General features: G+C 38.3%; 2 protein-coding genes and 1 pseudogene across 8 annotated transcripts in view; 2 read left to right on the top strand and 1 right to left on the bottom strand.

Moving 5' to 3' along the window:
• The window catches only part of SKP2 (S-phase kinase associated protein 2), a 40,727-nt gene extending 40,095 nt beyond the window's left edge, over positions 1-632 (bottom strand). The window contains exon 1 of one of the 2 annotated variants that reach the window (XM_004453326.5): positions 387-632. In XM_004453326.5, coding sequence (XP_004453383.1) covers positions 387-394 — 8 coding nt within the window. In that variant the 5' untranslated portion in view covers positions 395-632. The remainder of the gene's footprint in view (positions 1-386) is intronic. The other variant, XM_023587342.3, reaches the window with a different exon arrangement.
• An 18-nt stretch (positions 633-650) lies between these two features.
• LMBRD2 (LMBR1 domain containing 2) overlaps positions 651-15,501 on the top strand; it is a 66,278-nt gene continuing 51,427 nt past the window's right edge. The window contains exon 1 of one of the 6 annotated variants that reach the window (XM_058307780.2): positions 651-946. The gene's annotated coding sequence lies outside the window, so the exon portion shown is untranslated. The remainder of the gene's footprint in view (positions 947-15,501) is intronic. The other 5 variants (XM_058307803.2, XM_071207780.1, XM_058307785.2 and 2 more) reach the window with 5 other exon arrangements.
• Positions 9,417-10,464, top strand: LOC139436369 (UBX domain-containing protein 2A pseudogene; annotated as a pseudogene).

The following is a 15,501-nucleotide window of genomic DNA, read 5'->3' as shown; positions in this document are numbered from 1 at the left end:
TGTAGAAAATTCACACAGCAGCTAACAGAATTGTGGTGAGTTCCTAAGAATGAAAGACAAAATAACCTAACAAATCGAAAAGATGTCTGATTTACGATCATGCAGAGGCCTAAAAAATTTCTTACAGTGGAGGAAACAGACAAGGGAGGGATGGCAACCGTCCAGTGATTGAAAACTCCAGTAGGAAAGCCGGATACGGGAGGCCCCATCAAACTGCACACTGATCGCCTCGCTAAAACATCCATCCACACTTTGCCAAAGAAGGGACTGGGTAAACGATTCACGTAATCACAGTATTAGTAACAATATTAGCAAGTAGCAATATTCGCGGCCTAAAATAATTAAGTGGATCCATTCATGCTCTGCGCGTTTTGCAACTGGTTTACCTGTGCATGGCGTCCAAAGATTCCGAAGTTTTAAATGCGTGTATTAATTGCGGAGCTACAGACTCCCAGATTCCCGCTTTGGCGCGCGGCAGCCCCCGACCCCCTGCAGCTAGACCCGCGAACTCTAGCAACGCTCTATCCCCGCGGAGCGCGCAGGAGTCTTCTGTCCGTTCTTCTCGGCGGCCGCGGACTACAGCCCGGCTACCTGCTGGGAACTGTAGTTCCTGCGCGGTCTCGTTGTCCAACTGGCTTGACCCCTACTTCCTTCCTTTGCAGTTTAGCCCGCCTTCGAGGTACCCACAACCCCCCGCGGTTGCGAGGCCGGACGGCCCACACGGCGGGCGGGGGAGCGGAAGGAGCGGAGCTCCTGCTGACTGGGAAATGTCAGCTAATAGATAAGAAAGGGTTTATCCTTTCCCGGGAGCTTGCAGGCCTTCTGGTGATCGTCCCCCCGGTCGCCTCGGAGCGTGGGTTCCAGACCCTAGGCAGAGACCTTAGGCAGCTTTGGCGGACGCGGAGTGTCCTGGTTCCTTCCAGACGCCGTGTGGTGAGAGCGGACGGTGAGCCTGAGGGGGATGGAAGGGAGGGCGTAAGGCATTTTGGGGTCTGGAAACGAGTGCTGTCGGAAATGGATGGGGGGCCTGGAGACCTCAAGTAGTCGCCGCTGGGGAGCCTGCGTTCCTCGCCGCGGAGTGGAGGCGGGAGCCCAGCCCGCCTTCCAGGTGAGAGGCTGCAAGCCGCGGGCGTCTTTCCTGCTCCCTTCCCCGCCGGCAAGCTGCTGCTGCCTCCACCGGGTAGAGGGTGGCTCTTAGGACTGGGTCTGTGGGTCGGCGTCCTTACCTCGTCTATAAAAGAGGCATTGCGACAGCGACGCTTTTCTCCCAGGCTAGGAGTGAGGTCAAGTTAGATAATTCGTGTGAAAGCGTTTTGTAAACTAAAGCGTAGCTGTAGCGCGAGGCCGTGGTTTAATTTTATTAGGAGCAGGAGACCACAGTGCTCCTGCGTGCGTTGGGAGAGCTCCGCGTCCACTTGCAGCCTTGACGAATGTCATAAATTCTAGCATGAGAAATAAGTAAGGTTACTATATGTTTTGCATAGGACTTTTTTTACTTGGCAACGCCAGGGGCCACTACCAAAGCCTTTGGTTTGCCTGATTGCATCCCTTTGCGTCGCCGCCTAAATATGTAAGTTCAGTAAGTTGTAGGACATACCTACGTATTTCTCTGAAAAAAATAACTCGCTTTATACGAGAATTAAACCTCCATTGCCTATGTTTGTGTTTTATCTTTGGTCCTTAGCTTGAAAATTAAGCACGTCTTGATAGAGGAAGAAATACATGAACTTTAGTTTGTTCTTAACACAGGCGAAATTGGTATAAAGAAAGGGTGTGTTCACAAATTGATTTTGACTGGAATTAGGTGAAGAATACAAAGCTTAGTGTACACAATTCGTTAAACTCATGCTAGATGGAAAAATTTTTAAGCACAATGTCCAATCTTTCATATATGATATTTTGATATATAACATGTATAAGCTCTTTCCTTCATTTGAGATCTACATCCTTTTCCTTAATATTGCAACTCATTAGAGAAAATATTTTTAACAGCAAAAAAGTTATAGTTTTCTTCAGAAAAGCGAACAAGACAGAGAGAGCTTGTAACCTAGTGGAGGAGAAAAAATAAACAAAAAAATATATTGAAAATGCCTAGAATGAAAATAAGATTGAGATATAAAGTAACTTGAGAAAGTCCACTTTAGGATATAGATTTCATAGATAAGGTCTAATGGATGGGATGATTCTAAATTTAAAGATGAGAAATACCCTTGTTCAGACTCGTGGTTAGGTAGGAGTTTCCTTAGAACTAGGGAACATTCCTAGTTTTCAGAATACTTGTCATATCTAAATTAGTGGACATGAGGTCTACTTTATAGGATTTCAGGAAGTGCTTGTTAGAATCAAAGCCCTCAATTTAATACTACAATAGATACTTCACTAACTGTGCTTGCCCAGGTACCAAATACTTCGTCTTGCTTATACAGGTATACCTTTTTTTTTTTTTGCATTCCTTCCAGGAATGGCATTCATTTAATATAGTAAATGAAAGTTTAAATAGGTACATGTGATTCTGTTTAATATGAGGAATTGTGTCCATTGAAGGCGTGAAATTACCAGCTATGTACACAATTGTCTGGTGTCTTAAAGAAGTACATTATGATTGCTACTGATGTGGAGTATTCTATTTGCCTGATTACTTTTATTAGCTTAATAATACTTAGCCACACTAATGTTCCACTTCAGCAAGAGAGGCATACCCTGTACCTAAAACTACAATTACTAAATCAGTATCCAAGACTGATGAATTACAATCTTTTTTTTCCGTCTGTAAATAACAGTGGGTTATTTCTGGTATTCTTTGGAGACTCAGAATTCAAAGTGACTTGGAACATTACCACATGAGATGTTTGGAAGGGGTAGGGGCCATATCATATTTGCAGAAGCAAAACAACAGCATAGTTAATTAGAATATGGGAAATATCGGGGCACAAGAGGGACCAAAACAACTAGAAATCATAACTGACTATAAGATACATATATTCAGTAGTTGTGTTATTTTTTAAAATAAAGTTTAACAAAAAATTCAATCAGCAAGGCGATCTGCTTTTTCCTTAGTTCTACCATACCATGCAGTAGGTCTTAAAGTTCCCTTTCGTGTTTTTCTTATGTTATTTAGCGTGGCAAGAGTTGGAGTCTGCTAGTCAGATTTCAGAAAGGATCCTGTTCTCTTGATTAATTCTAATGTAGAGCTCTGCAGTTGATTGCTGTCTGTAAAGGATAGAGGGAAGAATTCTTGCCCTATTCCAATTGGCTTTATGTTTTCTTTCCTACTTTTCCTATTTAGATTAGAATCACATATTGCCCTTAAGTCAAATAATGGCATTATCTGCAGGATAAAAAGGCTTAGCTAAATTCTATATTAGACGTAAGTTTCTTAGCCTTCTATCAACTATACCTTGATATATCTAGAGTAATAATTGATAAAACATTTCTAATTTGTTCACTGTGAAGACTGAAGAAAAAATGACTTAAGCAATTGAACTTGCATTACGGAAGTATTTCTGAACTGAAGAAGAGACCATATCCTAATTATGAGCCAGGCTCTGCAGTCAGTATGCCTTGGTTTGAATCCCAGTTTTGCCACTTATTAGGTGTGCAACCTTGGACAAACTATTCAACCTTTCTGTGTGCCCAGTTTTCTCCTTTATTACACAGTCCTCTCTTTACAGGATTGTAGGGGCTAATGCAATTAAGCATGTTAATTTTTCCTATATTGCTGGAACATAGTAAACGCACACTAAATGTTAGCTTTTCTTCTTTTTTTATGTTTAAATTATTTTCTTATTAGGAGGGATTCTAGGGATTACTTTCTAATTACCAGAATAAGTCTTACAGTCTTTATATCTGAAATCTTTAAAAATCCACTAAAATTCAGGTATTTTCTTCTTACCCATTTATATGGTTGCCACTTCTCTCATGCATTGCCAAGGGCCAAAGGATGAGACAGTTTGGTTGTATCCCTCTCTGTTGTGGGACTTGCCACAGTTTGAATTTGATTGGGTTTGCCACCTCAGCTCTTAGATGGGCCTTAAAAAAGATTGACTTTTTTCCCATTTTTAGAGTGGGAGCAACATTGTCTTGCAGTATTCTGTATTGTAAACTGAATTCTACCTATACCTAAGATCTTTAAGCATGAGAATAATTGATTGGGAAAGTTTAAATTTTCATTGATGGTAGAAAATCACCCACTTTTAGTTCTGGTTCTTTGATTTTAATTATTATGATCTTGGTTGTCTCTTAGTTTTTATTATTTCACATTTCTGATTAAATATATATATTTGACTATGAACCAAATATGTATACAGCATATTGTGTGATTCAAAAAAAATTTATAGGTATCCAGTACATTTAATTGAGAAATGTATGTTGTTTCCAACTGTATTTTCTTTTTAGTTTTTAAATGTTTATATTTTCAATTATTAAATGTACAAAAGTTAAAAAAAATAAAGATACGTATTTGAGCTGACACTATCTGAGTCTGAAGACTCATTAAATTCTACTCAGAAATTTTTTATTCAGTTTTGAAATCTTTGACTTTGATAAAACTTTTATCAGGTTTTTGTGTGTGTATCTTCTGATAAGTTATTACCAATCCATCCATCCTTCTTTCCTTTCTTTTTAAAAAACATTTGGAGTACTTCAAATTCCAAAATTATCTTAACCTCTAATTTTCTCTTTAAGCATTTTTAGGCTGAAGAACTATTACCTTTCAAGTAAGTCAGCCATAAAAAATCCAGAAAATAGTCCTCCAAGTTAATAACATTAGTAAGGGAATTATGAAACTATTATAAAGGCATTTGAAAGTAGTATTAAATATCTTAATGATTGGAAAAAGACTGAGTTATATTTCAAATGTTTAAAATTACTTCAAAACTAGTTTTTGAAGGATGGAATGTACCTGTACATGGGACACCAAAATTTGATGAATGAATGAATTGGCTTTTTCATTTTGGGTAAAATTAACCTTTGCTTCCGTGGTGTTAGTGCCAGCCGTTTAAGAGCTTTAAGTCCTCTTTTCATTTCTAATGCCCTAGAACTGAATTTTACTTTGCCCACAGATTTAATATTTTCTTTTTGTCATTTAGTCCAAACATGTTATTTTAATATTTAATGGATAGTATTAGAAGGCCCATTTTTGTGGCTACAGGCATATTTCCCCTTTTGCCCTTGAGTATATTTTTATAAAGCTGCATGTTGTTACAGTACAGCAAATGATCTATAATAATCCACCTCCATTTTGGTCAGTGTACTAAGAGAGATGACATTGTCTCTCCATAAGTAGTTGGTGTATCAAGTGTACCTTCTTGACATGACTCTGAGATATTCTTGTCTCTGTTAAAACAAACAAATGAAGGGGCATTTGGGCTACCTTGCAAACCTAGGAAAGTAATCCCAATTTGTTGAGAGAGGCAAGGGGAGCAATTTCTGGGTGCCAGGGGCATTTCTTGTTTTATAGGCCTGAGGGTAGGACCATGCTGTGGTAACCATGAAGGATAAGAACTAGATTATAGCTGATTTTCATTCCTAGGATGTTTGGAGGAAAAGACCACTTAGAAGAAAGTATGAAGCTATATTTTGAGACTATTGAGGCAACCAGTTATCTTCTCAAAGCACATTATACAAAAGAGATAAACAACTAGCATTTATTGAGTCCCTACTCTGTGTCTAAAACTCTTCCGGTGTTTTATTTTTATATTTCATTTGATCAGAGCAACCTGTATGAGATTATTATTTATCTTCATTTAGCAGTTTAAATTGGATAAAGTTATACATTCACTAAATAGAGTTGGGATTTGGAATCTGGATTTGTGAAGGTATAATAAAACATTTGTATTTTAAAATAGTTGTGATTTAGGCACTGAAAAATAACACCACAGTAAAACCTTTCTAGTTTTGCATTTTACCTTCACATTACAGCATTGAATTTTTTTTTTTTTTTTTTTTTGAGGTATTAGAGGTTGGTATTGAACCCAGGACCTCATATATGGCAAGCTGGCACTTAACCACGGAGTCACATTGGCCTCCCTGTTTCGTTTTTTTTATTTGTTTTGCTTGTTATTTGTTTTTTATTTTTTTTAGGAGGCCGGGGACCTCCCATGTGGGAAGCAGGTGCTCAACTGCTTGAGCCACATCTCTTCCCCATAGCACTGATTTTTAAATAATTTAAAAATGCAGAATAATACATGTTTACTATAAAATACTAAACACACAAATACACAAACAAGCAAGTAGAAATCATCCCTTAACTATACTACTCTGTGACAACTACTATTGTTAGCATTTTGATATATATTAGTGCATGCATGAATGTGTGTTTTGCTGGATCTACTACTCTAATTCTATCCCTGCCCCTTTGATATCTCTTGGTGTCTCTCTGGATCTTGCCCTTTTCCTTCTAGGCTGGGGCAATCTGGTGGTCTTCTTTAGTCTGCAGTGGAGTGTTACTGTTAGGTATCCTTTGACTCAGACACAGATCCCAGCTTCCATCAGTCATGGCTAGATTAGCAGGAGTGTTTTATGAAAGGCTTGGCTCCTTTTCTCTAAAAGACAATGGGGAACTGTGAGACTGGTTGCCTGGACTCTTTAGCACAAATATTTAAGTGGTTTCTGTATTTTCTTGTTTAAATAATGCTAGAGCAAAATCAGCCTTGTAGATACCCTTAGCAATGCAGTTCTTTCCCCTTGCTCAAGCAACACTGGGTCTTAGCATTTAGTCTATTATGGTTATTTGGCTATCCTATCCAAAATTCATTAATTAATTAAGGGGGGGTGTATTTAAATAAGTGGTAATGCACATGATAGTAAACTCAAATATTACTTAAGGGTATCCAGCGAAAGAAAGTCTTCCTTCAATTTTATCCATTTCCCCTCCACAGTTACTGCATCCAATATGCATATGATATACACTGCTAGTTAGAGGGTTTCCTTAGTCCAGCCTTTCCTGAGGACAGTTCAATGATTTGTATCAAAAGCTTTTAACATATTTATATTTTTGGACTCAGCAATTCCAATTCTGGGAATTTGATCCATTCAGTAAATTTTTATTGAGCTTCCACTATATGCAAGTCACTGTTCTACACTCAAGATAAAGCAGTAAGAAACTAAAAGTATGAAAGTCCCTGCCCTTGAGCTTCTTATATACTTATATGATAAGGCAGAAAAATGTTTAAAAAAGTAATTTTGGGGAGTGGATGTGGCTCAACCAATTGGGCACCTGCCTACCATATGGGAAGTCATTTGGGTCCCAGTACCTCCTGAAGAAGACAAGCAGACGCTACACCTGCTGCAACAAGCAGACACCTAAATGAGCAGGTGTCACAAGCCAGCAGATGCTACAACCCATGAAGAGCAGATGAGGCCCAGACCATTGGGCACTCACCTCCCATTTGGGAGGTCCCGGGTTCAGTCCCCAGTGCCCTCTGGAGAAGATGAATAAACAATGAGCAGATGGGCAAGAGAACCATCTGGGGAGGGGTGGTAAATAAAAAAATATATATTAAAAAAAAGTAATTTTATATGGGCAGTAAGTACTAAGAAGAAAGTAATGGATTCATGTTGGAGTTGGGGAGGAGTGTTTCCTAAGAGGGACCAGTGGAGGCCTAAAAAGGTGATATTTGAGCAGAGGTCTGAATACTGAGAAAAAGTAAGCCATGTGAAGAATATTCCAGGCATTTAGTGACTCTGAGCAGGATCGAGCTTGTCACATTCAAGAAAGGCAAGAAATATATGTAGAACACAGAATGTAAGGAAGAGGGATGATAGATGGTGCCAAGAAAGATAGGAAGGCAGGAGCGACATCTTAGAACCTTTGTAAACTAGGTAAGGGGCATGCATTTTATCGTAACTTCAGTGGGAGACTAGTGGTTTTGAGTTGACAAATAACATCTGAATTATGCTTGTATAAGATCACTCTGGATACCGCATGGTGAATAGACCCTACAAAGGTAGAATGCTATATAAGAGTAGAAGCAGAAAAAATATTTTAGGAGACTATTGCAGCAATCTAGCTGAGAGAAAGTGAACAAGGCTTGTAAAAAAACTTGGTAAATTAAAAGTTGATTTCATATCTGATACCTGAGGAGAGAAATCATCAACATGGCAACATAAGAGACCCCCTGGAAAAGTCTTCCCTCAGAATCAAATAATTAAAGGAAAAATCCCACTTGTCTGGATCTCTGGAGTATGATAGAAAATGGAGAAGGACTCCACAAATGCTGAATCAGTGAAGAATTTTTTTTTTTAAACACCAAAATCAGGTGGGAGATTTGCATCCCAGACCTGCCAATCCTGATGTCTCACCCTCATCTGGTACTGTACAACTTGGGAATTGCCCCAAAACAGCACAGCCCAGAACCCTCTACTCTGGATGTTGACCATAGAGGCACTCATAACAGTGAGTTAGAACCCAGCTCATATTCAGGCACAAGGACTCAAGTCTGCAGATACCCAGGGTGGAATGCAAGCAGCTAAAGAGTTTTGTATACAAAACTGCCCCCCAAAAAGAAGAGCACGGCAGAACTGTTGGCAAGAGTTGCATACACTCAGTCTAGTCTCTGTTTGCTGGACCTCCTAAACACAAAACAGATCTTTCTGGATTGACTTCATCTGACCCTCTGGGTCAGGATACCCTTACAGGGAAGAAACCAGAAGCAGAAAAGCTTCACGAAAAAAAAAAAAAAAATGGAGGCATGGGGGTGGAATTGGTATAAGACAGAATAGGTCTTAGAACTGAAAAGTGTAATGACATGGGAACATGGAATGAGGGAGAGAATTTAAACAAATCATAGGACTTGGAGAGAAAATGCTGCACAAAAACAAAAATAGTAGATTAAGAGAAAGAACTGAAGAAAGGCAGCTCTTTCCTAGAGGTGAAATACAAAAATAAGTTGGAACAAGCATCTAAAGAAGAGCCTTAACATGAAGCTAAACAATAATAAAACCGTAGACAAGAAGGAGAAAGTGATCATCATGGTTAACACATCAAAGTAACCCAGGTAGCAAAAAAATTACAAGCCATACTAAAAAAACAAGAAGGCATATTACAGACAAGGGAACAAATGGAAACTTCAGAGGAGACTCAGAATTTGGAACAACTAATCAAAGAAGTTCAAACAAATTTCTTAAATCAATTCAAGGAGATAAAGGAAAATACAGATGGAAGTAAACTAATGGTGGATATAGAGCTAAAGGATATTAAGAAGACAATGTGACAGTGTAAAGAAGAATTCAGAAGTTTAAAAGGAACATAACAAATTATGGAGCTGAAAGACACAATATTAGAGATTAAAAATACACTAGAGGCCCCTCCCCTGGGCGTGCTCCACACAGAGACAGCCATGGCATGTGCCCCATGGAGGAGACTGAGGGAAGTGGGTGGGATCGCAACAGTGGCACCCACAGAACCAGAGGAGGTCCAGGTCTGCAGTGCTCCTGGTGAAAGGGGCTCCCAGAACCGTGGCAGTGGACACCCGTGGCCCTTGTGGGAGCTCAGGACTAACCTGTGAGGCAGCATCGCGGCACGGCCTCCTCCAGCAGCTGTGCCCAAAGTAAGGCAAAAGAGAATGAAAGAAGTAGACAATCTTGATAATATAAAAGATTGGGTTTGTGAAACAGGATCTGACTGCCAACCTCTTAGTGACAACCAGCAAAGGTATTGTGAATATTTTTTTGACAGCCTGTTTGAGGAAGCACAGAAGGTTGGTGCCAAATGCTTGTCACCCTCTGGGGGAAAAAAAAGAAACAGGTAGATGTTAGTATAAAATTATGGAAAACTGTGTTTACAGTCAGTGATGATTTCAGAAGTTATTCTGATGGTGCAAGTCAACACTTTCTGAATTCCATCAAAAAAGGGGGATTACCTTTAGAATTACAGGAAATTTTTGATAAAGAAGAGGTGAATGTTAAAGTTGAAGATAAAAAAAGAGGGTATGCATGTCAACAAAACCTGTATTCCAGCTCTTCTTAGGACAGGGTCACAAACTAGGAAGTGACACACCAAAAGTTATTTCTAAAGCAAGAAGTATTGAAGCTGAGAATAAAAATAATATGTCTGCTGTCCCATAAACAGCTTGAAACCTATCACTAATATACAGATCTGGTTAGCCAATGAGAAAAGGATCTTCCAGAAATTTAACATTTCTCATAGGGTAAGGCACATCAAAGACTTAATTGAAAAATACCACGGATCTCAAAGAAGTCCTCCTTTTTCTCTTGTCACAGCTCTTCCTTTCCTTAAATTACGAGATAAAACCCTCCCCTGGAAGAAGCAGATTTACAGAATGCTGTAATCATTTGGCAACTCAAAAAAACAAAACAAAACAGTAGAACCTTTTAGAGGACTGTCATAGCATTGATTTTTGACAGGCTAAGTTGAAAACTTGCCGAGAAATGTTGGTTGTAAATGGTCACGCAAACCAAGATGGGAGAAAGGAAAAAGATTCACTGGACTTTTGATTTAAGGGCTATTTAACTCTCTCCCGATGAGATTTCTCAAATAAGTACAAATTAGCAAAGTAAAATATGACTAGAAACTCTATCCAATGTACTTTTTCCAAAGGACTGCTCAGAGAGAAAAAAATGTACTTAATTTCAAGTATACCAATTAATCAGTGTAAGGTATAATAACTGTATCATTTAGAATCTTAATATAGTATACATTACCAAATACATTCACAGTATCCTCATTTAAAAATAAATACATTAGAGGCATACAGCGGCACATTCGAACAGGCAGAAGAATCAGTGAACTAGAAGACAGGGAAATTGGTTACAGTCAGAATAACAGTAAAGAATTGAAAAAAACTGAGAAGTGTTTCAGGGATGGAATTGAAAGCATGAAGTGTGTGTATGCATTGTGGGTGTCCTAGAAGGAGTAGAGAAGGGAAAGGGGGCAGAAAGAATATTTGAAGAAATAATGGCAAAAAATTTCCCAACTCTTATGAAAGACACAAATATACAAGAAGCGTCATGTACTGCAAACAGAATAATCTCTAGTGGACCTACTCCAACACCCATACAAACCAAAATGTCAAATGCGGAAGAGATAATTCTGAAAGCAGCAAGAGAAAGGCATGTTCGTCACATACATAGGATCCTCAGTATGACTAAGTGATAATTTCTCTTCACAAACCATGGAGAGGAGATGGCAATTGAATGATATATCTAAGGTACTGAAAGAGAAAACCTGCCAACCAAAAGTTATTTATCTGGCAAAATTATCCTTCAAAAAAAGGGGGATAGTTTAAAACATTAAAAGATAAACAGAAACTGACAAATTTTGTCAGCACAGACCTGCCCTGTAAGTTTTACTAAAGAGTTCTTCAGGTTGAAAGGAAAAGACAGGAAAGGGTGGCTTGCAGTAGTGTGAAGTGAAGATCTTTAATAAAGGTAACTAAAAGGGTAAATGCAAAACCCAACAGTACTGTGTCCTCAATATATAACTCTACTCTTTAATTCCTCTAAGAGTCAGAATACCATTGTAGAAGAAAAAGTCATACTTTCTGATAAAAGACAAAATATAGAGTGGTAATGTGGAACAAAAACAACCTAAAGAGGGGAAACAGGATATAGAAGCAAAGAATGTTTATGTTATTGAAGCTAAGTTGGTATCTTTTTAAAACTAGACTTTTTGAAACAGTTTGTGTAATACAAACCCCAGGGTAACCACAAAGAAAGTATTTTTAAAATATGCAGAAGGAGAAATGAGAAAGGGATCAGTCAGATACAGCACAAATGATCAATACTGCCTTTAAAGTAATAATACTGTATGATAATGGATGAAACTCCCCAATCAAAAGATACACAGTGGAAGAATGGATCAGAAAGCTCAATTCAACTATTCAATGTTTACAAGAAACCCACTTTAGTCACAAAGACACAAAGAAGGGAAGTGGACTTGGCCCAAAGGATAGGACATCCACCTACCACATGGGAGGTCTGCGGTTCAAACGCAAGGCCTCCTTGACCCATGTGGAGCTGGCCCATGCGTGGTGCTGTTGTGCACAACACAAGGAGTGCTGTGCCATGCAGGGGTGTCCCCCACGTAGGGGAGCCCCATGCGCAAGGAGTGCTCCCTGTAAGGAGAGCCACCCAGCAAAAAAGAAAGTGCAGCCTGCCCAAGAATGGCACCGCACACATGGAGAGCTGATACAACAAGATGACACAATAAAAAGAAACACAGATTCCCGGTGCCACTGATAAGGATAGAAGTGGTCACAGAAGAACGCACAGCAAATGGACACAGAGAGCAGACAACTTGGGGGTAAGGGGAGAGAAATAAATAAGCAATAAATCTTTAAAAGAAAAAAAAAGACACAAAAGTTGAAAGTGAAAGGATAGAAAAATAAACCATTCAACTAGAAATAAAAAAGAGCTGGGATAGCTGTATTAAAATCAGCAATATAGATTTCAAGGTAAAAGCTGTTACAAGAGACAAAGAAGGATACTGAATATTAATAAAAGGCCCAATCCACCAAGAAAAAATAACAGTCATAAATATTTATGCCCCAAAATGTATGCAGCAAACACTGGCAAAACTGAAGGGAAAAACAGATGTCTCTACAATAATAGTTGAATGTTTCAATACACCACTCTCATCAATAGATGAGAGGATCAATAAGGATCAATAAGGAAACAGAGAATGTGAATAATAAGAAAAAAAACCAGACCTAACAGACATATACAGAACATTGCACCCCAAAACAGCAGGGTATATTATTGAAGGTAGAAATGAATAGCAAGCAGAGAACTAGAAAATCCACAAATATATGGAGGTTAAATAATCTTGAGCAATCAGTGGGTCAAAGAAGAAATTACAAGGGGAATGCTCAACATCATTTGCTATTAAGGAAATGCAAGTCAGAAACACATTTCACACCCGTTGGAATGACTGCTATTAAAAAAAAAACAAGTGTGGGCAGTGGATTTGTAGCTGGTGGTAATGTAAAATTTGTGCAACTGCTGTGGAAGAGTTTGGCAGAGCCTCAGAAAGCTAAGTATAGCACTATGATATGACCTGGTAAGCACACTGCTAGGTGTATATCCAAAAGAATTGAAAGCAGGAACTTGAATAGATATATGCATACCAATATTCATAATGGCATTATTCACAGTTGTTAAAAGATGGCAGCTAAGCTACCAAGCATCCATCAACTGATGAATGGATAAACAAGAAATGGTATATACGTACAATGGAATATTAGTCAGCTTCCAAAAGGAATGAAGGTCTGACTCACACGAGAACAGGGATGAACCTTGAAGACACCATGTTGAATGAAATAAGGCAAACAATATGACAAATATTGTATGGTTTCACTGATGAGAAATAATCAGAATAAGCAAACTCAGAATCAGGACTTAAAGTATAGGTTATGAGGGGCTGTGTTGAGCATAGGGAATAGAGTTAATACTTAAATTATAAAGAATTTCTATTTGGGTTGATTGTAAAGTTATGGTAGTGGATGGTGGTGATGGTAGTATAACATTGTGAATGTAAGTAACAGCATTGAATTATATATGTGAATGTTAAAAGGGGTAATGTATATATTACTAGAATCAAAATTAAAAGAAAAAGCAACACTGTACAACACAATGAATCCTATTGGAAATGATGAACTATAGTTAATAGTACATAAAAATGTTTAATTATAAATTATAACAAATGTACCACACTGATGCAAGGTATCAATATGGTGCCATATGAGAACTCTGTATTTTAATGCATGACATTTTTATAAACCTATAAGGTCTTTAACAAAAAAAAAATATTTACAGTAGGTCCTCCCATGGCCCACTGGATGGAACGTGGGAGAGTGTAGGCTATGATGTGGACCATTGACCATGAGGTGCAGCGATGCTCAGAGATGTATTGACCAAATGCAATGAATGTGTCATGATGATGGAGGAGAATGTTGCTATGGGGGGAGTAGTGGGGTGAGGGGGGTGGGGGGTACATGGGGACCTCATATTTTTTGAATGTAATATTTAAAAGAATTTAAAAAATAAATTAAAAAAAAGAATATTTATAAAAAGATGCCAAAAGGAAAATAGTTTTATATGAAAATTTACTCAAAATTTGCATTCATTAGATTTCAGTTCATTCTGATTTAGAAGAACTTTATAGTTTAAAAAAAAAATTAAACATGGAAGAAAAGAGAAAAAAATAGGGTTTTTAAAATATATATAAAGGGAATAGTCAGAGCAAGGAATAATCTCTATTCTTTATTTCTTACATTACGTCTTAAACATTGTTGCATGATTTCTATATGGAGCACCCAGATAAGAGAACAAAGGAAGCTACGTATTTGAACCCCAAACGAAAATGGAAAATTCCAGTAGTTTTATGCCTGTCCATCCTTAGATACAAGGCAGAGACCGTTTCCAAAGTGCTAGACTGTGACAAATCCCTTTTGGTTTCCCCTTTATTAGAGTGAGTGGGTTTCAAATGTCTCCTTGGACTTCTTTTAAAATTATTATTATTTATTTCTCCCCACCCCCTCTTTGTTTGTTCTTACTGTCTGTTTATCTTCCTTTTAGGAGGCAGCCCAAACCGGGACCTCCCATGTAGGAGGGAGGTACCTAATTGCTTGAGCCACCTCTACTCCTTGCTTTGTTTGGTCTCTCATTATGTTTTCTTCTTTGTGTCTTTTCGTTGCATCATCTTGTTGAGTCAGTTTGCTAAGCCAGCATGTCATGTCAGCTTGCTGTCTTGCTTATCTTCTTTAGGAGGCACTGGGAACAGAACCCGGGACCTCCCATGTGGTAGGCAGGCATGCAATCACTTGAACCGCATCTGCTTCCTTCTTGGACTTTTGAAACAGTTCATTGTAAGAAGAGAAACATCACCATCACAGATCTAAAGCACCAGTGGTATATCTGACAGTTTTGTTATGTAGAAAATAAAGGGACTTTGCTGGTGAGGGGGTGGGGGGAAGTTGATTATGTATCTTTTACTTTCTTTCTTTCTTTTTTTTTGAGATGACAGCCTGGGATTCCTGGGATTGAATTTTGAATTTAGGACCTCTTATGTAGGAAGTTGGTACTCAACCACTGAGCCACATTGGCTCCCTGAGCTGGTTTTTTCATTTGTTTGCTTGTTGTTTGTTTGTTTTGTTTTTAGGAGTCATTGGGGACTGAGCCCAGGACCTCCTATGTGGAAAAGCAGGCACTCAACCACTTGAACTACATCCACTCCCCTGATTACATCTTTTTAAACCTGTAATCCTGATCATCATTCAACTAATTATGCCTTTACTCCTACAGCTGTTTCCTTTTGGAGTTTTTTGGTTTGGTTGGTTGGGTTTTTTTCCTTTCAAGAATACTTTGATTTCATTAATAGGCTATATTGTTAAATGCTTTAATAAGAAACATTTTAAAAGATATACTACAAAGAGCATTACGATAGTTATTTGTTGATCCTTCCTTTAAGTTAATATGCTATTGCCTGCGTATTACTTTCTTGTGAAGTCATTCAGAGACTTATTTTTACCGTCTGAATTTCTT

The sequence above is a fragment of the Dasypus novemcinctus genome, chromosome 2 (assembly GCF_030445035.2).
Source record: "Dasypus novemcinctus isolate mDasNov1 chromosome 2, mDasNov1.1.hap2, whole genome shotgun sequence".
Classification (NCBI taxonomy): Eukaryota; Metazoa; Chordata; class Mammalia; order Cingulata; family Dasypodidae; genus Dasypus; species Dasypus novemcinctus.
Note: the sequence above shows the minus strand (reverse complement) of the source record. Positions and strands in the feature narration are given on the sequence as shown.